Below are 26,209 nucleotides of genomic sequence, written 5' to 3' on the forward strand. Positions count from 1 at the left end.
TATTTATATTATAGAAAGTGAAATATTGTTTGTGTATGAATATGTTGTAATGTTTTACACTGCTCTGTGGTCTTATTTAAATAAGAAATACACTGTTGATATGAGGACAACTTGGAGGAAGCAGAATTTGAGTGTAACATAAAAACAAATGGAATATTGTTATAGAAAATTACAATTGTCATTACAATTTAATGACAACTTAAATGTATAATTATTTTCTATTACAATTTATATTACAAACAGTAAAAATAGTCATAACGATAAAACATGAAATAACCCATGTAAAACAGGAAAAATTAAATAACGCATTAAGCATTTGCACAATATATATATATATATATATATATATATATATATATATATACACACACACACACACACACACACACACACACACACACACACACACACACACACACAATTGCGGCCAAAAGTTTGGAATAATGTACAGATTTTTCTGTTTCAGAAGGAAATTGGTACTTAAATTCACCAAAGTGGCATTCAACTGATCACAAAGTATAGTCAGGACATTACTGATGTAAAAAACAGCACCATCACTATTTGAAAAGTGTCATTTTTGATCAAATCTAGACAGGCCCCATTTCCAGCAGCCATCATCACTCCAACACCTTATCCTTGAGTAATCATGCTAAATTGCTAATTTTATACTAGAAAATCACTTGCCATTATATCAAACACAGTTGAAAGCTATTTGGTTCTTTAAATGAAGATTAACATTGTCTTTGTGTTTGTTTTTGAGTTGCTACAGTATGCAATAGACTGGCATGTCTTAAGGTCAATATTTGGTCAAAAATGGCAAATAAAAGAAACAGCTTTCTCTAGAAACTCAGCAGTCAATCATTGTTTTGAGGAATGAAGGCTATACAATGCTTGAAATTGCCAAAAAACTGAAGATTTCATACAAAGGTGTACGCTACAGTCTTCATAAACAAAGGACAACTGGCTCTAACAAGGACAGAAAGAGATGTGGAAGGCCAGATGTCCAACTAAACGAGAATAAGTACATCAGACTCTCTAGTTTGAGAAATAGATGCCTCACATGTCCTCAGCTGACAGCTTCATTGAATTCTACCCGCTCAACACCAGTTTCATGTTCAACAGTAAAGAGAAGACTCCAAAGACAAGAAAAGCCACTTTTGAAACAGAAAAACAAAAAGAAAAGGTTAGAGTGGGCAAAGAAACACAGACATTGGACAACAGATAATTGGAAAAGAGTGTTATGGATCTTAACCCCATTGAGCTTTTGTGGGATCAGCTAGACTGTAAAGTGCATGAGAAGTGCCCGACAATCTATGGCAAGTGCTACAGGAAGTGTGGGGTGAAATGTCACCTGAGTATCTGGACAAGCTGACAGCTAGAATGCCAAAGATCTGCAAAGCTGTCATTGCTGCATGTGGAGGATTTTTTGATGAGAACTCTTTGAAGTAGTTTAAGAAGTTCTGAACATTGTTTTCAAATTGTAATAGTAATTTTTCATGTTATTAATGTCCTGACTATACATTGTGATCAGTTGAATGCCACTTTGGTGAATAAAAGTACCAATGTCTTTCCAGAAGAGCAAAATCTGTACATTATTCCAAACTTTTGTCCACCTGTGTATAGAAACACATAAATGAGAACTAGGTAAAATATAGAAAATTTGCATACCTCATACAAAACCTGATTTACAATAAGACTGTTTTATATACAATATATTTACAAATCAGGTAACGTAAATGAAAACCTACAATACACAGACTATTGAGGTTATTTATATAACTGATTTTGATCTATCAGATAGAAGCAATTTTAAACCTTGACAAAACAGCAAGAAAACAATTTGCTCTTTGTCTTATGGTGTTGCAAGGTGTGTCAGCAGCAAAAAGGTGCCAATGCAGATGTTACTTTTCGTGAAAGGTGCTTCTTTCCAAATCAAACAATCAAATATTCTACATATTTCGGCAGTAAACTTTCGGCATCCATACCACGTGAACATGTCTTCTACTGCTTGCCTGCTACAGCAAGGAGGAGAAAATATCAACAAATACATGATAAATACTGAGTGCGGCTGTTACAGTAGCTGAGCTTCACAACGAGAAATCTCATTACTCCTGGAAACCAACTTTCTAAGCCCTTATTCTCAAACACAGTCAGTTTTGTGTCCATTATGGATGACTTGGACAGAAACAGAGTAGCAGACTGTCAAGAGTGGAAGAGGTCCAGGGGAGGGGCTGGTAAAAATGACAGGAAACAGATGATTCGATTTGGGAGGCCCAGTTGAGTGAACACCCCCAATGCTCTTTTCCCAAGTGTATTTCTTAGAGCAATTCTGCACAACTGCTGAAGACTCAGGGGTGTGGCTGAAAGACGTTAAAACCAAAAGTTAGCATAATAAATTTACTTTCTACTTAAGCCAAACTAATAAAACATCTTCGATCCTTACATTTCAAACAAGTATTTATTTTTAAAGGGGTCATGTCATTCATTTTTTTTCATATCATTGAATTTTTTCATCATCATAATTTAGATTTTCATGACCATTTTCCACCTTCTCTCTAACCCTGAGAATTGAATGGGTTGGTTTTTGCAGCTCTGCTTTTTAGAAACGCCCTCTTTACGTACTGTATGTTATATTTTTCCGTTTCTGAACACAGAATAGGTGTCGTTGAAGTGTAAATGTGGGCTGTTATGTGTGCATGTGTTTATTTGTCTGACATTAGAAAGCTGTGCAAGTTAAAAACGAATAATTTTTTAAGCTTAGTTTCAATAAATAATCTTTTTTGTTTTTCACAAAATTGTATTCTGCATGATATGACCCCTTTAACATAGTTAAAGTTTTCTATATCATAACAGATCCAAAATGTATAAAACCAGTATAAAGCAAGTACTCAAACTTACATTCATAAAACTCTAGGCATAGGGCAGATGGTGAACCAGCTCTGGTGTACTGAATGGGTTTTTTGCCGAGGTTGTCTTTGGCAAGAACATTTCCCCCAAATTCTACTAGAAGCTCAATTAGTTCCAGATTTTTCACTTTGGCAGCATGATGCAGTGCCGTCTCATGAAGCTTGGCAGCATTTACATTTGCACCTTTAAGAAAGAGATTTATTAAGGAAGCATAACTAAAATAAAAGGACACATGAACACCATAGCAAGAACGTACACCAGCATTATCTACGTATCATGTATTATTAATACACTTGCTCAAATTTAAGAACAACACCTTTAAAATCTAGAGACCAGATGTTCAGGAAAGCTTGAATTTATAATCACTTGAATTGTTCACCCAAAAATTATAATTCTCTCATCATTTACTCACCGTTATGCTGTCTCAAACACGTACGACTTTCTTTTTTTTGAGGAACACAAACAAATAATTTTGAAGGATATAAAGTATAATGTCTTTTTGTCCATACAGTGCAAGTCAAAGAAGCTCCATAAAGGACATAAAGGTAGCATAGAGGTAATGCATATGACTTATATGGTTTAATCCATGTCTTCTGAAGCAATATGATCGATTGTGGGTGAGAAACCGACCAAAATGTAATCTACGTTTTCACTATAAAATTGTCCATCTGCAGTCAAAATGTCACGATCATAATTTGAAGCTCCACTGCACCACCTCACGCTTGCGTAATTGAAATGTTCAGAAGACATGGATTTAAAGGAATACAGTTGAAGTCAGAAGTTTACATACACCTTAGCCAAATACATTTAAACTCAGTTTTTACAATTCCTGACATTTAATCATAGAAAACATTCCCTGTCTTAGGTCATTTATGATCACTACTTTATTTTAAGAATGTGAAATGTCAGAATAACAGTAGAGAAAATGATTTATTTAAGTTTTTTATTTCTTTCATCACATTCCCAGTGGGTCAGAAGTTTACATACACTTTGTAAGTATTTGGTAGCATTGTCTTTCAATTGTTTAACTTGGGTCAAACGTTTTGGGTAGCCTTCCACAAGCTTCTCACAATAAGTTTCTGGAATTTTGGCCCATTCCTCCAGACAGAACTGGTGTAACTGAGTCAGGTTTGTACGCCTCCTTGCTCACACATGCTTTTTCAGTTCTGCCCACAAATTTTCTATCAGATTGAGGTCAGGGCTTTATGATGGCCACTCTAATACCTTGACTTTGTTGTCCTTAAGCCATTTTGCCACAACTTTGGAGGTATGCTTGGGGTCACTGTCCATTTGGAAGACCCATTTGTGACCGAGCTTTAACTTCCTGGCTGATGTCTTGAGATGTTGCTTCAATATATCCATATAATTTTCCTTCCTTATGATGCTATCTATTTTGTGAAGTGCACCAGTCCCTCCTGCAGCAAAGCACCCCCACAACATGATTGTGCCACCCCCATGCTTCACGGTTAAGATGGTGTTCTTTGGCTTGCAAGCCTCACCCTTTTTCTTCCAAACATAACGATGATCATTATGGCCAGACAGTTCAATTTTTGTTTCATTAGACCAGAGGACATTTACTCCAAAAAGAAAGATCTTTGTCCCCATGTGCACTTGTAAACTGTAGTCTAGCTTTTTTATGGCAGTTTTGGAGCAGTGGCTTCTTCTTTACTGAGCAGCCTTTCAGGTAATGTCGATATAGGACTCGTTTTACTGTGGATATAGATACTTGTCTACCTGTTTCCTCCAGCTAAAGGCTTGACATAATTTTCTGGAATTTTTCAAGCTGCTTAAAGGCACAATTAACTTAATGTATTTAATCTTCTGACCCACTGGAATTGTGATATAGTCAATTAAAAGTGAAACAATCTGTCTGTAAACAAATGTTGGAAAAATGATTCATGTCTTGCACAAAGTAAATGTCCTAAACTACTTGCCAAAACTATAGTTTGCTAATATTAAATCTGTGGAGTGGTTAAAAAATTTGTTTCAATGACTTCAACCTAAGTGTATGTAGACTTCTGACTTCAACTGTAGTTCACCAAAAAAACGTTTAATTCTCTCATTTATTCACCCTCATACCATCCCAGATATATACGATTTGCTTTCTTCTGTAGTACATAAACTAAGATTTTTAGAAGAATATCTCAGCTCTGTAGGTCCATACAATGCAAGTGACTAGGGTCCAAAACTTTGAAGCTCCAAAAAGCACATAAAGGCAGCATAAAAGTAATCCATATGACTCCAGTGGTTTAATCCATGTCTTCTGAAGCGATCCAATAGGTTTTGGGTGAGAACAGACCAAAAATGTAACTAAATTTTCATTATAAATCTTTACATCTGCAGTCTCCTTGGCATGTTCTTCTAAAAATCTTAGTTTGTATTCTGCAAAAGAAAGTCAAACACATCTGGGATGGCATGAGGGTGAGAAAATAATGAGAGAATTTTCATTTTTGGGTGAACTATTCCTTTAACCACATAAGTCGTATGAATTAACTTTATTCTGTCTTTATGTCCTTCTTGGAGCTTGAATGTTTTGGACCTCATTGACTTGCATTGTATGGACAAACAGACAGAAGAAAAAAAGTCATATGAGTTTGAGATAGAATGAGGATGAGCAAATGATGAAGGAATGATCATTTTTGGGTGAACTATTCCTTTAATTTAGTGACTACCACTATTAAAACCTATATTCACCACGGAAATTGAAAAACACACCTGCATTAAGCAGAACTTTGACACAGTCTAGATGCTGCCTGGCACACGCCACATGTAGAGGAGTGCCAAAGTGGCAGTCATGGGCTTCCATAAGCGCACCTTCATCGATCATGAGCTGTACACATTTAGAGTTACCTGGCAAACAAAAATTATTTTCTAATCAGTATGAAAGAATTTATCTCATCCTTAACACATAAATCCACATTCCTATTCATAAAACATACATGACTGACAAATTTTAAAGTGGTTGTGTGTAATTTTCTATAATATATATATATATATATATAAACTGTGCCTCTGTGATGCTTTTAAAACATTGCTGTTTGTTTCAGCACCTGACCTGCCTGACCAGCAAAACTGGTTCAACCAATGGCACGAGTTTGGTTCAAGACTATCCAAATAATGGCAATGGCGTAAACATTTAGTGTCAGATTGCCTTACCGCCCATGCAGGCCTCATGCAGGGGAGAGAAGGTGAAGAGCGGAGGGTTAACTTTGGCTCCATGTTCTAACAACAACTTAACACAATCCAGACTACCAGCAGCACAGGCGTCACATAATGGAGTGCTGCCGTCTATGTTACGAGCATCAACCTGTTAACCAAAAACACCAGTACATAAACAACTGAAGCAGCAGATTAATAAAGTCTACAGTTTGAAAAATCTCCTTGGTAAGGAAGTTTCTTTTTGGCTCATATCAACAACAATATGTCAACACAAAAATAATGTGTGCAGGGTTACTGTCCTTACATGAGCTCCAGCGTCCAGGAGTAGTTTGACACACTGTGTTTGGCCCTGTATACAAGCCTCATGGAGAGGTGTAATAGAGTCCACAGCCACAATGTTGACAGACGCCCCGTTTTCGATCAGCTTTCTGAGCTGCATAGCTCTGCCTTGAGCCGCAGCCTCATGCACTGCAGAACGATCGGTCCAGAAGCCCAAACCATGTGCTGCATGAGGGCAGCAGGAAAGAGAAAGAATTTCAAAACATAGATTAACATAGGCGCTTTTGAGTGAATATAAACAATTTCCACATAATGTAATAGACCTCTATTGCCTCTGATCTATATCGCTTTTCACAAACAGCATTTGACCGATAAGGGTTTTTCAATGGCCAATATCAATATCTAGATATTAGGCTTGGGATCAATTTCTTTTTCATGCATCAATAATCAGATGATGTTCCCGATGATTATAGATATATATTGAGACTTTTTTAAGATATAAATTGGGCTGCTTGTTGCACAACAGTTTGTCTTTTCAAAACATTTCACACAACACAACTTTGGTAAAGTGTGAGCGGCAGGGTTAATTAAAGTGGGTCGCGCACCGGACACGTCTGCCGGATGACATGATGCATTCTAAAATTCGTAAAAATTATTTTCTACAGAGGTATGCACACAGCCAACGCTCAGCGCCAAAATTCTGCAGTGCCACGGAACGCAACTCACATAGTTTTCCATTAAATTCAACCCAAATCATTATAAAGGGAGAAAGATTATTTACCCTTGCCATTATTGGATGATATATTGTGTATATCAGTGGTTCCCAACCCTGTTCCTGGAGGCCCCCAACACTACACATTTTGGATATCTCCTTATTCAAACACACCTGATTCAACTCATTAGCTTGTTAATAGAGACTCTATACCTGAATTGGGTGTGTCAGATAAGGGAGATTTACAAAATTGCAGTGTTGGGGGAACAGGGTTGGGAACCACTGGTGTATATGTACACTGCCTGGACAAAAAAAAAAAAGTTGCATACTCTAATATTTTGTTGGACCATCTTTAGCTTTGATTACGGCACACATTTGTCGTGGCATTGTTTTGACAACCTTATGGAATGTCACAATATTTATTTCCATCCAGAGCTGCATTCATTTTTGGCCGAGATCTTTTATTGATGACGGGAGAGTTGAACCTCTCCATAAAGTCTTCTCCAGCACATCCCAAAGAATTTCAATGGGGTTAAGGTCAGGACTCTGTGGTGGCCAATTCATGTGTTCCTCAAGGAGTATGCCCGTGCCATCAGGGAAGAAAAAATCCATTGATGGGATAACCTGGTCATTCAGTACCATTTATCTAACCCTAACCCTAAGACTTCATTTTTTTGCCACATAATGTTGCTGAGCCTAGACCTGACCAATTGAAGCAAACCCAGATCATAACACTGCCTCCAGAGTCTTGTACAGTGGGCACTATGCATGATGGGTACACCGCTTCATGGGCTTCCCTTCTTACCCTGCCCATCGTTTTGGAATAGGGTAAGTCTGGACTCATCAGACCAAGTTATTTTTTTCCATTGCTCCACAGTCCAATCTTCATGCTCCCTAGCATACTGAAGTCGTTTTTTTCCGATTACCCTCACTAACAAGTGGCTTTCTTGTGGCCACACAGCTGTTTAGACCCAATCCTGTGAGTTCTCGTCGCTTTGTTCATGTGGAAATGCTCTTAATTTCACTATTAAAAATAGCCATGAGTTCTACTGTCGATTTTTTACAATGTGACTTCAAGCGTTTTATTGTTCTCCGATCACGATTATTCAAGATTTTTTTCCGACCACATTTCTTCCTCGAAGCTGACGGTTCACCACTATCCTTCCAGGTTTTAATAATGAGTCGGACAGTTCTTAACCCAATTCCAGTGATTGCAGCAATCTCCTTAGTTGTTTTCTTTGCTTGATGCAGGCCAATAATTTGCCACCTCTGAAACACAGAAACATCTTTTCCACGACCATAGGATACATCTTCTGACATGGTTGTTTAAGAAATGAGAAGCTACACACTGCATCAATTAGGGTTAAAAGAATTGTTGACAGCCGAAACATATTAATCATTGCAATAATGATCCAATCGTAGGCTTTTAAGTATCTGCTCATTTAAATCCAAAAGGCAACTTTCTTTTTGGCCAGGCAGTGTATTTTTCATATAGCACAATGTATTTTCAGTTACAAGTATGTAGATTTGTGAAGTGTAGACTTCTTGAATAAAAGAACTATTCAAGGCTACATACAGACAAATTGCATAATATATGTTGTCAGTTCTAATCATTCAGTTTGCGCAGTTACACCAGTTTCATACACTAACCTGCAAACTCATCATTGTCGCGGTTTATTCTATAAGAAGTACAAAAACCTTCCTAACTTTGGACTGCCATCCCTACTAGATATCTATGATGTAATACAATTTAATAATGATGACGAATGAGACATAGGCTGAACTTACATGAACACTGAATTTTACACAACATTTACAAAATTCACTCTGTATGACGCACACTGCAATTGTGAATCATCCACTGACAAGAATGTCAAAAGCATCTTATTGTTAATGAATAATAAATCACTGACAATAAAATACAATTGTATTATCATGTTATTTGGACATGTACTACAGTAATATCAAGGTATTCTTTGAAGCACATTTGGTTACGATGTAAAAACTATGCCCTATAATTCAAAACAATGGTATATATCAAAGTGCCATGGTTTTATCATGTGATAAAACACAGCCACATCACTTTACTGTAAGAGTCATGCATATATTTAAACACTTTCGTAGTTTAGTTGTATCTTTAAATAAATACATTTTTTACAGAGGGCATGAACAAATGCAATGTGTAGGCTCAGGTGAGGTCACACTGATCCAGGGCTTTTGTAACCTGCTAATTGTCATTGGTGACTGATTCAAGGCCAAATAGCATGTGGGCATACTGCAATTCAGGACAGGTTAGGTAAGCAATATACAAGTATGTCATCGAGCCCTCTAAAAAGGTGTCATACAGTTAAAGGGAGATCTTCAGTGATACGTATCGAATGATGAATAGGATGCTGGTTACTTACAATGTATCAAGCCTCTTTTAATAGGGTAGACTGTTAACTAAGAACGCAGTCTGCTATGTAAACAAACGAGTCTTACCAATATCTCCAAACAGCGATGGCCTTGTGCGCGTTATGTCAAATTCCATTATTACTTCCTATTTAAAGAAGAATAATGATGAAAATATTGGTCACATATAGAGGCGGCATGAGTCCATCATTCACCATAGTTTACAAACACTCGACTTGTTTTCGGTTCAACTGCACTCTTTCTCTTATTGGATGGCAAGTGTCATTTGTTACCAACTGCTTTCTATTGGCCATGAACATCTCTTCCTCCAGGGGTCGCTTGGCGGCTCAAAAAGCCGAATCTCTCATTGAGTCGCATTCAAACCCCAGGACGCTTTTGTCTTATTGGAGACATTTATACATAACAAAGTATGGCTGTTTAAATGTGTTAATTACAAGGATTGGTATCTGGCATGGGCAAGTAAATATCCCCCAACAATCTTTATAAAATCTTTGAAGAAAGATCCCTATTCACTAGAAGTGAATCTTGTCCAGCGCAGAAAAAAGTAGTCTCGCGTAGCCAGACCTTTGACCTTACGAAAGGTCTGGAGCCTGGAGTCTATCGCAATCAGAGAATATTTAGCAGAGATGGGCCACTTCTATTAAAATTAATGGGAGATATTGGAACGCCCAAGGGCAGCCAACAGTCAACGGATGTAGAAAGGAAGTCCCGCCTTACAGGTAAAAGAGCCAATCACCTTTGTCAATCAACTCGACAACACGCATGCGCATTAGCTATACAAGCCCAGAAAATTGCGTTTTTTAGCGTTATCTGAGGTAGAGAAGCACATTTTATGATACTAGTGTTGTCAGATTTTACTGCTGATTTGAAATATGCCCTTTGATCGTAATCTTGACCAATCGTTTAGGAGATTTCGGTATTTTCCCATTCAAGTAGATAGGAGCTGCACTGGAATGACTGGAAATAGCCTCCCGAGAGCGTTCCAAAGATGGCCGACAGTGGACTGACTTGCTAGAAAGACTTTGATCGCAGCTAACATTGGCAAAGAACCGCCCACTTAGGCAGGAAAAGCCATCTAACTGACATGTAAAGCGACCAGTCACAGCCACTTTTGTCATTACGTAATGTTTAGGGGCGGGGTTATCGGAGACTGCTCATACCATAATAAAAGACCGGCATTGGAAAATAAATAATTTAATATAATTGCGCGCGAGTCTCCGCGAGCGATTGCACAGAAAACACACGGGAAAATTGCGGAAAATGTGTAGCGAGTGTAAGTACAGCACATAACCTCATTACAGAGTATTTCACAAACATAACTAAGTAAACAAAGAAGAATATACTGCTCTATGGATATCCGCTTTACTTCCTGCTACGCGCCTCACACCAAACGCTGAATAACTTTAAAAGAGCTGATGTAACTTGCAAACGTGGGCAAATTCTGTGATTATTTAGTCCTCAAAAGCGCTTATAGTATCAACACGGAACCTTATGAACTCGACTCGTGCTTCCACCCGGACCAGCGCAAACTAAGTTTTCAGAAATCCTGCAGAAGATTTGGTCTGACTGAACTAAGCGTTTCCAATAGACCTTATTCACAGCAGCGTTATCTTTGTAGGGTTGTACTGCAGTTTAAAGTGTTTTTGGACCGTTCTGCGGACAAAACATTGAAAAAACATAATTCCATGAACATGAGACAAAAGACTCCAGACGACATGAGTTGTGTATAATCAGATGTGATCTATGAGCTTTTTACAGCTTTATACCTTGTGTGCCATTGAAGAAATATAAGTCTATCCCTCACAGCCTCGTTGTCATTTCCATTAAAAATCAAAGATGGCGCTACCGTGAATAAGGTATGGCAGATCACAGCAAATATTATTTTCACTTATCCATTTGCGCGAAGACCAAAAGAAAAAAATCCACTATTATGTTTGAATGACTTTCCAGAAGAGGAAAAAAATTAGTGATAGTGATTAAGACAGTAAAATTAGAGAAGATGCCAAATTTACTGTCACTCTGTCAGCTGTAAAAGAAACCCCCTTGCAGCTGTGGTAATTTTTTTTTTTTTTTTACTAATTCCAGAGTAATATAACAATAAGCATAATGTTATAAATGTACTCTCAATATTTAAAAAAAAAAATATTATATAAAACATTTGCGAGATTTACGCTGTTAAATAAGGCGGAAACGCGTCATCACAGTCTATGATAAAGGTCTATTTAGTACAGACTGTGGGCGTGGCGTCTGAGGCTGAGACTAAGAAAAAGGAACACATACCATGTGACCATATCGTTATGCTTCTAGTGTCAGTGTTCTGGACCTGTATAATGACATTGACATTAAAAATAAAAAAAAATATATTATTTGAATTAGGACATTTATTATTAGACCTATCGTACCTCACCAAAGAACGCGTTTTATTAAAAAAGACGTAAGGACATTGTCTTAAATCATCGTAAATAACTGCTAAGCCCCGCCCCTTTTAGACCCTGGCTTCGTGTTAATGGCCTTTCTATCGCTTATTATGTTTCTATGTTTTGTCTTCTGGTTTTATATTTGAATTAAGTGTCAATGCGCGCGCCGTTCCGGACTGGTGGAGGAACTGGCTAAAGCTTTACAACGACTAGACAAAGTCCGTGGTTTATTTTACGTCACAGACTGGTTTATTTCGTATGCAAAGCAACGATGCATATCAAGCAAATACGCATACAAATGAGTAGCCTAATCAACATTACAGACTTCTTCAACATTTAGTACCATTCACAACCAAATCAAAATAAAGCATTATATGAAGGTTTCAGTCATTTTAAAGAATCAGTATGAAAATATGACTATATTTTCAGACATCCAGGTCAAAGAATGCCTGGTAGTAGCCTAATCAGGAAAGATCACTGCACTTCCACAATCCTTCAAGTGACTTCATTAGTGATGTTGAGGCCAAAATGTCTTCAAAATAATATAAAATCAAGCCCAGTGCATTGACTGAATTCTATCAGATGTACCAACTGTATATCGGGATCCAAAAGTCTGAGCCCACATTGAAAATCGGGGAATATATATATATATATATATATATATATATATATATATATATATATAATATTGAAATAAGCGTTTTAGTGTTGACAGATTTAAAACAATAAAAAAACATACTGTGTAAAATCAATAAATAGTATTTAGGATTCTGCTGTATTTCTAAGTCACTAATCAAATGTAAGCAAATTTGTCACAAACATTGTAACTAATTTGTACAAAAGGTCTGATTTCCTTGCTTACACTGAAGAATGCAAGATGCTCTGATGCCCTTCAGCTTGTACGAAATGCTGACATTCATGTTTGTAACAAAACTGGGTAACACTTTTCAATAAAGATGTGTGTTCATATTAGTTAATGCATTATGTATCATGAACTAGTAAAGAACAATAATTTTTACAGCATTCATTAATCTTGGTTAATGTTAATTCATAAATGTTCTATTGTAAGTTTGTGGTAGTTCATAATGCATTAACTAGTGTTAAAATGTATTTAATGTCGATATTAACCAACGTTAACAAATGCGGCAAAAGTGTTGCTTAATTGTTAGTTCATGTTAACTACTGCTAATTTTAACCTTATTGTAAAATGTTACTAAAGATATTTGGATTAAATTAGACCAATGCTAAAATAGAAGCATTTTCATGATCTCAGACTTTTGGATTGGTAAAAATATAGACATGTTGCTGAAATCTTACTAAAGAAACTTTTCACCAGCTGATCCTTCCTGATTTTACATTCCTAAAAAGAGACATTCCTTTAAGGTGGGTGAACAGCATTGCAATGAGCACATACATGTTTGCACAGCTTTAATTATTTGCAGTCTTGCTGCAAAATTGTGTATGCTCCATCAAACAAGAAAAAGCAAAAACAAAGGAATAAAATCATAACACTATCCGTGTGCTGGCCAGCAGTATCCGTTAAAGCAACTAAACATCAGTGGTGCGGAGATTGTCGAGGCATTCGGGAAAGTCTGTATCAATGGGAGCGAACTGAGGCTGCGAATGGTGCCGTTGACGAGTTTGTGACAGAGAGATGTGGCCAGGGTGTGCGAGGGAGGGGAGAGAGCTGTATGGACCCTCTCTTTGGCCCTCTTCCTTCAAACGCTTCTCCTGATTGGGAACAGGGGTCCAGGGTTGCCACGAATCTGCCATGGAACAAGACTTGACAAGCTGAGGTTTCCCCGGTGCAGAAAATACTTTTTTAGAACCACGATACTGTCAATACAGAGAAGAGAACTGTGAGAAATCCTGAAAATTTATAAACTCTGATAATTCATTTTTAATTAAAGTGAATTACTCAATTAATACATGACTTCTATTACACATATTGGCATTAAATTTACACTGTATAGCCAGAGGGGAACTGGCTACGCCGGCTGAGTCTGGCTTCTCCCAAGGTTTTTTTTTCCTCCCCAATAACTTTACTAAGTTTTTTAAATAAGCAATTCACTGGGGACTTAAAGACATTTAAAACATTACAGACATTACAGCATGATTTTCTGTAAAGCTTTTTGAAAATGATGTATAATGTGAAAAGTGCTATACAAATAAAAACGACTTGACTTAATAACGTAGGTTTACCTTAGAAGGTCCTCTAAAGTCTTGAATTTTTGAGGCAATATCCTTGATCCAGCCTTTCATATCTTCTGGGGTGTCTGTCTATACATACGCACACACACACACACAGCACATAAGCATGTTAAGTTTGTATTTTTAAAGAAATGTTTGGAGTTCGATACCAATTAAGCCCTACCACAAAATAATTTCAACATGTTCCTCAGTTTCTAAAAAAAAATGTGTTTACTGTAATGCACTTACAAAGGAAGTCTATGGGGCCAGGTATTTCAGAGGGTTTAACAGTTGTAAAGCTAATATTTTTGTTAGAACACCACCTGCAACTCAACCCAGCCAAGACTGAACTCCTTGTCTTTCCAGCCAACCTTGCTGTTGAATACAACATCACCGTGCAGCTGGGTGCAACTACAGTAATGCCTTCCAAATCAGTCAGAAATCTAGGGGTAACCATCGACAACAGACTAAATTTCACAGACCACATCTCAAAGACCGCAAGATCGTGTAGATTTACACTCTACAATATCAGGAAGATAAGACCCTTCCTCTCTGAACATGCCACACAGCTGCTTGTCCAGTCACTTGTCATAACTAGATTGGACTACTGTAACACTCTCATTGCAGGCATCCCTGCATGTGCAGTTAGTACCCCTGCAAATGATCCAGAATGCAGCAGCACGTCTGGTCTTTAATAAACCAAAGAGAGCACATGTTACACCACTCCTTGTCTCTCTCCACTGGCTGCCGGTTGATGCACGTATCAAGTTCAAGGCTCTGATGCTGGCATACAGAACAGTCACTGGGTCTGCTCCAGCATACCTGAAATCATTTATGCAGAGCTACGCGCCCACCAGAAGCCTGCGGTCGGCTAAGGAACGTCGCCTTGTTGTACCAACACAAAGAGGCACCAAAACACTTTCCCGGACTTTCAGCTTCATCATACCACGTTGGTGGAACGACCTTCCTAACTCCATCCTTGAAGCTGACTCACTCTTTGTCTTCAAAAAACGACTAAAAACACATCTTTTCCATGAGCACTTAACCAGTCATTAAAAAAAATAAATAAATACATTCTTGTTGCACTTTAATCTGTTTTGAATACTATTCTGATGCTAGTGGAACTTTGTAAGATGGCACTTTTCATACCACTGTCTCCTTAAGATGATTCGCTTATGTTTTTCTCTTTTGTAAGTCGCTTTGGATAAAAGCGTCTGCCAAATGAATAAATGTAAATGTAAATGTAGAACACATTTATTCCTCTGTAAAAATTAAAAAATGTTATTTGAGCTGTAAAGATGTTTAAATCGTCCTTTTAGCCGTGGGACTGTTTGCAGTTTAAGAAACAGATCACTATTTAAGTCCTTATTTACAAGCAATCCCCACCTTTACTTTTTTTTTTGACAATTCACATTCTTGCATATCACCACGTACTGAGCAGGGAGGAGAATTTATAGTAAAAAAGGACTTAATATTGATCTGTTTCTCACCCACACCTATCATATCTCTTCTGAAGACATGGATTTAACCACTGGAGTCGTATGGATTACATTTATGCTGCCTTTATATGCTTTTTGGAGCTTCAAAAACTTGGTACCCATTCACTTGCATTGTGAGGACCTACAGAGCTGAAATATTCTTCTAAAAATCTGCGTTTGTGTTCAGCAGAAAAAAGAAAGTCATACACATCTAGGATGGCATGAGGGTGAGTAAATGTTGAGAATTTTTATTTTTGGGTGAAAATCCCTTAAAACAGTACTTTGCAGATAGTTACATCATGCTCTTTTCTGGTATCCTTTTGTGTATTGTGTAAATGTTTAGTGGCTTTTCGTGATTATAACAGGAGTTGAATATCGCATAAAACACTGCACAGGCCAGGTTAGTAAGCGATTCTATCACACTAGTGTCATGTTAACATATAAAGTTTAAGTTTTGTGGCAGTACTTACGAAACTGTATATTTTGTCATTTAGCCCAGTGCAATACCTTGCCCCATAGACTTCCATTGTAAGTGTATTAGTATAAACGTGATTTTTGGTTGTTTGAAAAACTGAAGGACAGGCAATATTATTTTTGTGGTAGTTGCCAGCACTTCATAGGTAATGTCCAGAAAGCTTAACTTATATTAAATATGGAAATATGTCCACATACGTTATTATTGGTTGTTTTTATTTATGATGATTACAAATACTGCTACATACAGTAGTCACTATATGTAGGCATACTAAATTATATGAGATCCTCATATAACTAAAAGTCCCATTTGCATTTACAAAATGCCTCAGCAGAACAGTAGCCACATACACACCTGTTACATACACAAAGAATATTTATAATGAGTTATTTACGTTTTGCTTGAGTGACAGAGCATTTATGCAGGGATGATTCAAAAACAGTTGCTCTCAAAATACATTTACACACAGCTGCGAATTTGCTTGCTAGTCAATGAGATGAACCATATGTGCATTATGCAGTCTACCTCACACAACATATTACAATGCATTTTAATGTATTACCATTTTCACTCATACCTAGATTACTATAAATCAAATTTCTTTCGAATTACCTGGATGTAGAAGGTTCTAGTACTTGTGATTATTTCAAAGAGGTTATCACGGGACAGCAAATCCCTAAAAAAAAACACATGTATTAGTGAAAAAAGTCCCTCAGTTGGAAGAAAGCACAGAAGCACATTTATTTTTAAGACCCCAACAAGAACCCCAGCTAAAACTGAAAATTCTGTCAATTACACTAACTTCATTAAAATTTCTATAAGATGATAGGGATGATAACCACGGCTGTCAAGCTCTAAAAAAGACAAAAAGCACCATAAAAGTAGTCCATGCGAATTGTCACCTATATTTCAAGTGTACTGAAATCATCTGATGGCTTTGTGTGAGGAACAGACCAAAATTTAAGTCTTCATTCACTGATAATCTTCCCCTTCACCATTGCAAATAATGACTTAAATGTTGGTCTGTTCCTCACATAAAACTATTGTAAGTCTTATGAATATGGTGGATAAATTATATGTGGTGCTTTTTGACTACTTATATGGTGTATTTGTTTCTCTTTCTTTTTTTTTTTTCCATTTGTAGCTTCATAGATGTATTCATGGGATGTTTGCGAAGAGTCACTAAATTATTCTTCAAAAATGTCTACTTTTCTGTTAAACAGAAAAAATAACCACCATTATATACATTTGAAACTATGGGGGGGGTACATAATGACAGAATTTTCATTTTTGGATGAACTATTCCTTTAATATGTTCACTCTGCAGTTCATTTGTATGGAACAGAGATTACGATTGACCAAGACATCCTGTCTGTTGTGAAACAGAAAAAAGAAAGAAAACAAGAAAGAAAATAAATGTTATCTCACCCTGATTTTACAAGGCATTCGTTAACTTTTAGCACATCTCTCAGTCGAATACTGCGCAATGGATCCTTATCCTAAATACAGAGAGAGTATTAGTTGACATATCCTTTCATGATAACTATAAAATAACTTGCTTTCTGTTAAAGAGTTTGCCATTCCAGTGTCTCACCATTTCAGTTTTATAGTAGCTCACAGTTTGGTCATCTAAAATGAAAAACCTCCTCTTCCAACTCTTCCTCTGAAAGAATATTCAATGGAATTGTAGTGAAGACAAAATGAGGTTGTCAATAAAAGTGTTAACCCCAATAATAAGTAAGTAATTGTTTACAGCAGTGATTCTCAACTGGTTTCACTTCAGAACCAAAAGTTTACATTGGACATCAAATGGTAACCCAACACAGTACCTACATTTGTAGTTTAACTTCTTTGAAATTTGGCTGTTCCCTAAACCGACTCTGTAGAACATTCAGAATATTGTTTTGTTTCTTTGAGCATCCTCACCTGCCTGACATAGCAACACTGGTACAACCAGAGAAATGAGTTTGGGGCAGAGCTATTTGTTCTTCTGACCAAAGGTAGACAGGTGTGAAGTTTGAAAAACCTGTTTGTAAACAGTAATTTCTTTCTAATTTCGTTTGTTGATGCTAACAGCACAGAAATTACACACTTCATCACACACTTTATAGAAGTAATAGAAAAACATTTAATGTAGAATTAATAGAATTAACTTTCAGAGAGTGCAATGAACTGCATAGGCAACAAAATTATTAACATTATGCAGGCTGAATAGGAAAACTGACAATTTTGTAAATGGATTAACAACAGCAGAAGTGTAATTTAACAGCCTAACACAAAGCTGTCAAACTCAAGGCCCACGGGCCAAATCCGCATTTCATGTGGCCTGTGAGCTGAATTCAGAAACGTAGCATGGCAGGTGAACAGAATGTGTCACTGACCAATCAGTTAGCGCTTTTCTCATGAATATTAATGAGCTGTCATCGTAACCTTATTCGCTCAAAAAGCAGAACGAAACCATGCTATCTGCATTATTATCAGCACGGCTCAATGGATTGAGCGTCACAAGCTCAGAGCAGGTGGGTTTCCTCGTGGACTCGTCACAACCGCACTGATCATTATCAACAGCACTAGTTATTACTTCGATCAATTATTAGCACAACAACAGAATGGAAAGAGGTGCGTGAGCACAGGGCAACTGCTTTTATTCGTGGACTGGACTAGACCACGGAGCACAGACCATTATAAACGGTGCTCGTGAGAAACGCGGCGCGGATTGTGAATCCAGTTCGAATGCGGCACAAAATTTTCTGTTGCAAAACTCCAAATGTCTCATTGATTAAACTAGTTTAAAGTCATATTAAACAGCCCTGACATTCTAAACAGCACTGAAAAAGAAAACACAATGTCATGCAGACATAAATTAGAAGGCTTTTCAATCCACACATCACAAACCTTTCAAACATTTATCATGGATTTACTGTAGTAACTCTAACCGTATTAACTGTGGCATTTAGACTATTGTTTTTCATTCCAAAAATGCCATAGTTTGTTATATAGGAACTACAGTCACTAACCATGGTAATAAAAAGTAATGCATGGTTTTACATAGGCTACATGTGGTCACCATGGTCTTATTACAAATACCATTTTTAAAACTATGCACACGATGGAAGAAATATGATGCATTTTCATATTTATTATGGTCCAAACAGTCAGTTTTCCTTCTAAATCTTTTCTCCTTTAATGCTCTCTGATTGTAGGAAAATTTTACTGTTTTTGTTTGCCTTCATAAATTCCAAGAGATGACTTAATAAGTAGGAGCCTGATGAAAGAAATCTGTAAAGGAGACCCAAATTAGTCACACTGTCTGAGTATTTCAATTTAGCCTTATATAAATTAGGTGTTCATTTTTTCACAGATGCTACTGTTAATATCATCATTTACATCTGCATCCCAAATTCAAAATCAGTGCTTATATATGCTATATTACTGGTAATTGCATGGGTGCTACCAAATCAGGTGCCAGTGCCACATTTCAACCGGCCCTTTGAGGGCACACATAACGCTAATGTGGCCGGGGCTGAAATTGAGATTGACTCCCCTGGCCTAACACATGGAACAAACACTGGGCCATAGACAAAAACTTTTGGGAAGTGTTTTCTCATCCAGTTTAAAAGCTGATTAGCTTATTTATTTTGATGTCCTAACTATGCATGATTGTTATATGGTTAGTTGCATTTTATTATTTGCATTTAGCTTTTTTGTCTATGAGCATCTGTCCATCAGAATAGACCAGCAACCTATTTTAAGGTCATGACCCCCCCAGCTGAGAACCTCTGGCCAAGACTTTTTACAAGTAGCCATTTTTTATATGCTCATTATATCCAAAATCCAAAGACAGTTGTCTTACCACGTTGCCTTGTTTGACACAGTAGCCAGCCCTCACAATATTGGGACGCATGCTCTGGCATCTCCTTAAAGTGAGATGTGATGCCGATTCACTCACAAAGACATCCTCAGTATCGCTCTGATGACAACAAAACAAATTAATGTTCATAGTTTCCTGATTAATTCAACTAAGTTCAAATATGATTAAAGAACATGTACAAATACTTTACCTGCTGGACAGGTGTGTGCACAACCACACCTCCGACAATTTCTGTTTTGTAAGCCAGTCGAGATGTTGACTGACTTGGGTTTGAAACATTTGTAACGTCAGAGGTCTGAGCCACTGGTGATACTTTTGGAACCTTAAACAGATATTAATTGATTAATACACACAAACGCATAAACCTTCATTATTTCATACAAACCAAACCAAAAGAATACAGACTTTGCATAAAACCATAACCTCTTCTTTCAGCTCCTAACTGATTTTTCAATAGATTAAAAAACGAAGTATGCTTATTTGTGGTTAAAGTCCAGGTGTGTACATTTTATTTGCATATGGAAGAAGCTTGTTTTTTAAAGGAAGCGTTTACCCACAAATGAAAATCCTCTCATCATTTACTCACCCTCATGCCAACTAAAATGTATCTTTCTTCTGCAGAACACAAACGAAGATATTTAGAAGGATATCTCAGCTCTCTAGGTCCATACAATGCAAGTGAATGGTGGACAGAACTTTAAAGGTCCAAAAAGCACATAAATGTGGGTAGTTCCAAAGCTTTCACATTTGAATGTGAAAGCTTTAATTCCTGTTTATTGTAACTACATGGAAAAATGACCCGCACAATCTTTAGAATCTTTCCTTTGTGTTCCACTAAAGAAAGAAAGTCATATGGGTTTGGAGTAAGGGTGAGGGTGAATGAATGAGGACAGAATTGGCAATTTTGGGTGAAATATGCCTTTGAAAATGAGAAATGAGAAAGAATGCCCTAAAATGACAACCATGAGTCTATGTTTAACCTTGATGGAAAATGTGTAACGAGCTCGACATACTGTAATTTTGGTAGCATTATTCAAGGCAATGACCCATTCCTTCAAGTCCACAGGATCATTTGCTTGCAGGAAGTACCGTCTGGACAAAGCATTTATTACTATAAGAAAAAGACGACAGTGGTTTGTTATTGATACTGTGACAACCAAAACAAAAACCTAGCCACTATCTATACTTACCAAAGCAGAACTCTGCCTTCGGTTTCTGCTTAACTGATGTTTCATTAACCTACAATTAAATATATGGAGCAAATGAAAGAGTACATAAGCAAATAAAAAGGTAATAATAAGAGTGCATTCACTGATTTGTATTTCTTTACATACGGCAGCCTATTATATGCAGTTACCTTTGAAATGTAACTGAGTCGCAAACTTCCAACACAGTCTGTTCCCACAGGTAAGTTCTGTGTAGAAACAGGCAGAGTTATGCAAAATATGTAGGATAAAAAATTAGAATGCAAATGAGAGGTTTAGGGTGTAAGCAAATGCACTGTAAAAAGTGAAAATGTGTCATTGTTTGTTACCTTAAAAGCATAGTCCACTCGAAAAAAAATAAATATCTGTCATCATTTACTCACCCTCTTGTTTCAAACCCGTATGACTTTCTTCTGAAGAACACAAGGAGATTTTAGGCAGAAAAACAGCCCCTGTCACCATTCACTTTGTATTGCATTTTTTCCCTACACAATGAAAGTGAATGGTGACTGAGACTGAACATTCTTTCTTAAATCTTATTTTGTGTTCTACGGAAGACAGATAGTCATATGGGTGTGAAACTACATGAGGGTAAGTAAATGATGTCAGAATTTTTTACCCTTTAAGCAGCTATTTCTACTTGATCTGACCCTTAATGGGTGAGGTTGATTTAGTCAAATTTAAATATTAAACATATTAAATCATGTGCAAAACCATACAGCAACTTCACAGAGTTTAAAAGCAAAGGAGCAATACCTGTGGATTGTCCATGTACCATAGCAGAAAATTCTTATCAGTATCCAAGATAAAATAACGGCGGTAAAACTTGTCACTGTTTTCATTTTCCTCGATATCCAGGAATCCACAGGTCCGATTTTGTCTGTCCAGGTAAGGCATGTCCCAGATCTGAAAACAAGACAGTTACTGTATCTCACACATGCACACAAAACTCCTTAAACCTGTGATAATTTTTTGGTCCTTTACAACAATACAAAGAAACAGATATATATATACACTGGCGGCCAAAAGTTTGGAATAATGTACAGATTTTGATGTTTTCGGAAGGAAATTGGTACTTTAATTCACATTCAGCTGATCACAAAGTATAGTCAGAACATTACTAATGTAAAAAACAGCACCATCACTATTTGAAAAAAGTAGATTTTTGATCAAATCTAGACAGGCCCCATTTCCAGCAGCCATCACTCCAACACCTTATCCTTGAGTAATCATGCTAAATTGCTAATTTGGTCCTAGAAAATCACTTGCCATTATATCAAACAGCTGAAAGCTATCTGGTTCGTTAAATTAAGCTTAACATTGTCTTTGTGTTTGTTTCTGAGTTGCTACAGTATGCAATAGACTGGCATGTCTTAAGGTCAATATTAGGTCAAAAATGGCAAAAAAGAAACGGCTTTCTCTAGAAACTCGTCAGTCAATCATTGTTTTGAGGAATGAAGGCTATACAATGCTTGAAATTGCCAAAAAAGATTTCATACAAAGGTGTACACTACAGTCTTCAAAGACAAAGGACAACTGGCTCTAACAAGGACAGAAAGAGATGTGGAAGGCCAGATGTACAACTAAACAAGAGGATAAGTACATCAGAGTCTCTAGTTTGAGAAATAAACTCCTCACATGTCCTCAGCTGACAGCTTCATTGAATTCTACCTGCTCAACACCAGTTTAATGTACAACAGTAAAGAGAAGACTCCAAAGAGAAGAAAAGCCCCTTTTGAAACAGAAAAACAAAAAGAAAAGGTTAGAGTGGGTCAAAGAAACACAGACATTGGACAACAGATGATTGGAAGAGTGTTATGGATCTTAACCCCATTGAGCTTTTGTGGGATCAGCTAGACTGTAAGGTGTGTGAGAAGTGCCCGACAAGACAGCCACATCTATGGCAAGTGCTACAGGAAGTGTGGGGTGAAATGTCACATGAGTATCTGGACAAACTGACAGCTTAAATGTCAAGGATCTGCAAAGCTGTCATTGCTGCATGTGGAGGATTTTTTGATGAGAACTCTTTGAAGTAGTTTAAGAAGTTCTGAATATGTTTTTCAAATTGTAATAGTAATTTTTCATGTTATTAATGTCCTGACTATACATTGTGATCAGTTGAATGCCACTTTGGTGAATAAAAGTACCAATTTATTTCCATAAGAGCAAAATCTGTACATTATTCCAAACATTTGGCTGCCAGTGTATATATATATATATATATATATATATATATAGTAATTTATGACTTTCAAATTACATGATTTAAATTGTAATTAGTAATATAATTAGGATCACTTCTAGGTATTCCAATTACTTTTGGATTACTCATTGCATATTTTCATTAAAATATAATCATTAACTTTAAATGTGAACACTCCTTTCATTAAACATTAAACATACATGTACATAATGTATAAGCATTTATACAGAACATCTATGTTGCTTCTTAAGATTGGATTTTTTTTTGTAAATCATTTTTGTAAGGTAAAGACTGCATTGCTCAGTTATTTTACATTCTTTGAATGTAAAGTTATTTTCCTATGTTGTCAAATGAGGAACAGGACCGCACTGTCTTCAATGTATGTAATGTTACCTGGCTAGCCCTATCACACATATTTCAGCCACCGGCACCGCTCTTTTAAAATTTAGGAGCATAATTATTAAATTACGCACTAGTAATTGCCGTTGGCTAAAATGTAATCATGTATTCCATAAAAGTAAATGTAATCTGATTACATCCTTTATAAAATATAATTTAATCCATTTACAAGTACTCGATTTTACTTAATCCAGATTACATGTAATATGTACTAGGGATATAAAGTTGTTATATATAAAGGCAAACGTACCCTTAAAGTCATAGTTCAACCAAAAATGAAAATTCTCTCATCATTTACTCACCCTCATGCCACCCCAGATGTGTATGACTTTTTCTTCTGCTGAACACAAACAAAGATTTTTAGAATAATATTTCAGCTCTGTAGGTTCATACAATGCAAGTGAATGATGGCCAGAACTTGGATAGTCCAAAAAGCATATAAAGGCATCATAAAAGTAATCCATATGACTCCAGTGGTTAAATTAATATCCTCTGAAGCGATAGGATAGGTGTGGGTGAGAAACAGATAAATATTTAAGTTATTTTTTTACTATAAACCTCCACTTTCATATCCTTTGCACATATCGCCACCTACTGGGAGGCGAATTTATACTAAAAATTATTTAAATATTGATCTGTTTCTCACCACACCTATCATATCTCCGATCTACCATATCATATCAAAATCTCCATTTGTGTTCAGCAGAAGGAAGAATGTCATGCACATCTGGGATGGCATGAGGGGTGAGTAAATGATGAGAGAATTTTCATTTTTGGGTGAACTATCCCTTTAATATTTCACCCCCAAATCAAAAGAAAAAAATCTACTTTTTTGCTTAAAGAAAATAAAGCATATTTTAGGACTATTATGACATTTGAAATATTGTGCCATGATTTTTATGACAATAAACCACATTTCCCTCACAATTCTCGACATGTATTCATGGGATTTACCATTTTACACTCTCAACACTAGAGCAGGAAAGAGTGAAAACAACAACAACAACAACAACAACAACAACAAAAGTATTCTTTTGAGTTTTTAAAACAATACATAGAAAGGTTTAGGAACAGACCTAATTGTCAGAGTCCATGTAAAACCAATGCAAATACTGTATCACGAATTCTTTCCATGCATAATCTTCAATATTTTATATATCACATTATTTCTTTGCCTGCTGCTCTCATGGGAATTTCAGCCATAGGGAGCATCTGTTTTATACAAAATTTGATACTCATGACTAAAACTAGAATAATTTATTTGGCTATTCTTGTCTTTACACTCTCAATAATAGATCCGGAAAAAAAAAAAAAAAAAAAAAAAAAAAAGAAAGAAAGAAAAAAAAAAAAAAAGTTTTAAGAGCGCTCCAGACAGGTGCATTCAAGTTATGTGCAGCTGAACCAGGTTTCCATAAACTCCCATGCAAAGAAATCTATCATGAATGTATGAGATCAAGCGTTTGGAGAGGAAGTGGCTATTGCGTACAACTGCCACACCTAATATCAACTTGCTTCACTTCCAAAATCCCAAAGGCTCGTGACTCACCCGCGTTCTCCTGTGTGTTAAATGCTCGGTGCGCCTCAGGACACAATAACTGCACACATTTATCCGCGAAAACAGATGAAAGCGCAGCGCGGAGAGCCGAACCCTGTGCGCTGGCGCATGATAGAAGTGAGCGCAGCCTCTTTCCGGGTTGACAGCAAGTTGAGTTAAAACCAAAACTAAACGCATCCGGTAGTGTATCTTTATTTATTTTTTTCACATGCGCAAAGCGGAACCCAGTAGATGTCAGAAACGACGCAGTAATGGAGGCAGACACAACTCTCTGAAATCTAATTGCGATAGGCTCTCCTATAGCCTATAAAACTTAAAGACTAAACATTACTTTAACGTTAAAAGAAGTAGGCTACTAAATGTGAAAAAGCTCAAAGCTTTGACGTGCATGAAATTAATATTTTATTATGTACTTGTTTTTCTCATGAAGTGTTGCCAGATATATATGCATTTTAGGATCAAGTCATACAAATATGCAAACTATGTATTTTCTTATTGAATTTGCACACGTGCATTTTATAATAAAAGTGATAAAGACGGCACATAAAATGTTAAGATCTATATTTAATGTAGTCAGCAACTAATTTGGTTCCAACTGGTTGGTAATTGTCAGACTTTTTTTGTGTGAAATGGTTGTTTATTTGAACTTAATCATTAATGAAACACTTCCTGAGTGTAAATAAACATTCTTCTTGTGCTCTTTTTAAGCGATAAGGTACAAGAGGCCGTGCTATATTGTGAATATTGTCATGGCTGAAGGGTATTGTTAGGCACGACACGAAGTGTGACTATATATTCACATAATGGCACAGCCTTGAGTGCCTTATTGCTTTTATAAAACAGTTACCACATCATAAAAATATTAAGGACACTAATATTATTATTATTTTTTATTTTTATTAAAATCATTAAATGCTATACTTCTGCTAGAAGAAATAGTCCCTGAC

At 36.5% G+C, this 26,209-nt stretch overlaps 2 protein-coding genes across 3 annotated transcripts; both read right to left on the reverse strand.

Moving 5' to 3' along the window:
• Positions 1-19: 19 nt before the first annotated feature.
• On the reverse strand, positions 20-9,748 carry LOC127415285 (ankyrin repeat and SOCS box protein 13-like). The gene is made up of 6 exons (XM_051653978.1): positions 9,539-9,748; positions 6,371-6,570; positions 6,064-6,214; positions 5,623-5,757; positions 2,899-3,090; positions 20-2,360 (listed from the first exon to the last, which is right to left on the reverse strand). The coding sequence occupies exons 1-6, from the start codon at positions 9,585-9,587 to the stop codon at positions 2,203-2,205; spliced, it is 885 nt and encodes a 294-aa protein (XP_051509938.1). The 5' UTR covers positions 9,588-9,748; the 3' UTR covers positions 20-2,202.
• Positions 9,749-12,034: 2,286 nt separating this feature from the next.
• Positions 12,035-25,788, reverse strand: LOC127414604 (pleckstrin homology domain-containing family A member 2-like). 2 transcript variants are annotated; one of them, XM_051652754.1, is made up of 13 exons: positions 25,254-25,392; positions 24,010-24,044; positions 21,862-22,011; positions 21,258-21,314; positions 21,091-21,139; positions 20,914-21,011; positions 20,091-20,222; positions 19,883-19,999; positions 17,624-17,692; positions 17,458-17,528; positions 16,642-16,705; positions 14,089-14,166; positions 12,035-13,722 (listed from the first exon to the last, which is right to left on the reverse strand). In XM_051652754.1, the coding sequence occupies exons 2-13, from the start codon at positions 24,013-24,015 to the stop codon at positions 13,435-13,437; spliced, it is 1,179 nt and encodes a 392-aa protein (XP_051508714.1). In that variant the 5' UTR covers positions 24,016-24,044; positions 25,254-25,392; the 3' UTR covers positions 12,035-13,434. The 2 variants fall into 2 exon arrangements, with proteins under 2 accessions (XP_051508714.1, XP_051508713.1); XM_051652753.1 differs by lacking the exon at positions 24,010-24,044 and having other exon boundaries at positions 12,050-13,722; positions 25,254-25,788.
• Between the last annotated feature and the right edge of the window lie 421 nt (positions 25,789-26,209).

Source organism: Myxocyprinus asiaticus, chromosome 24 (assembly GCF_019703515.2).
Source record: "Myxocyprinus asiaticus isolate MX2 ecotype Aquarium Trade chromosome 24, UBuf_Myxa_2, whole genome shotgun sequence".
Lineage (NCBI taxonomy): Eukaryota > Metazoa > Chordata > Actinopteri > Cypriniformes > Catostomidae > Myxocyprinus > Myxocyprinus asiaticus.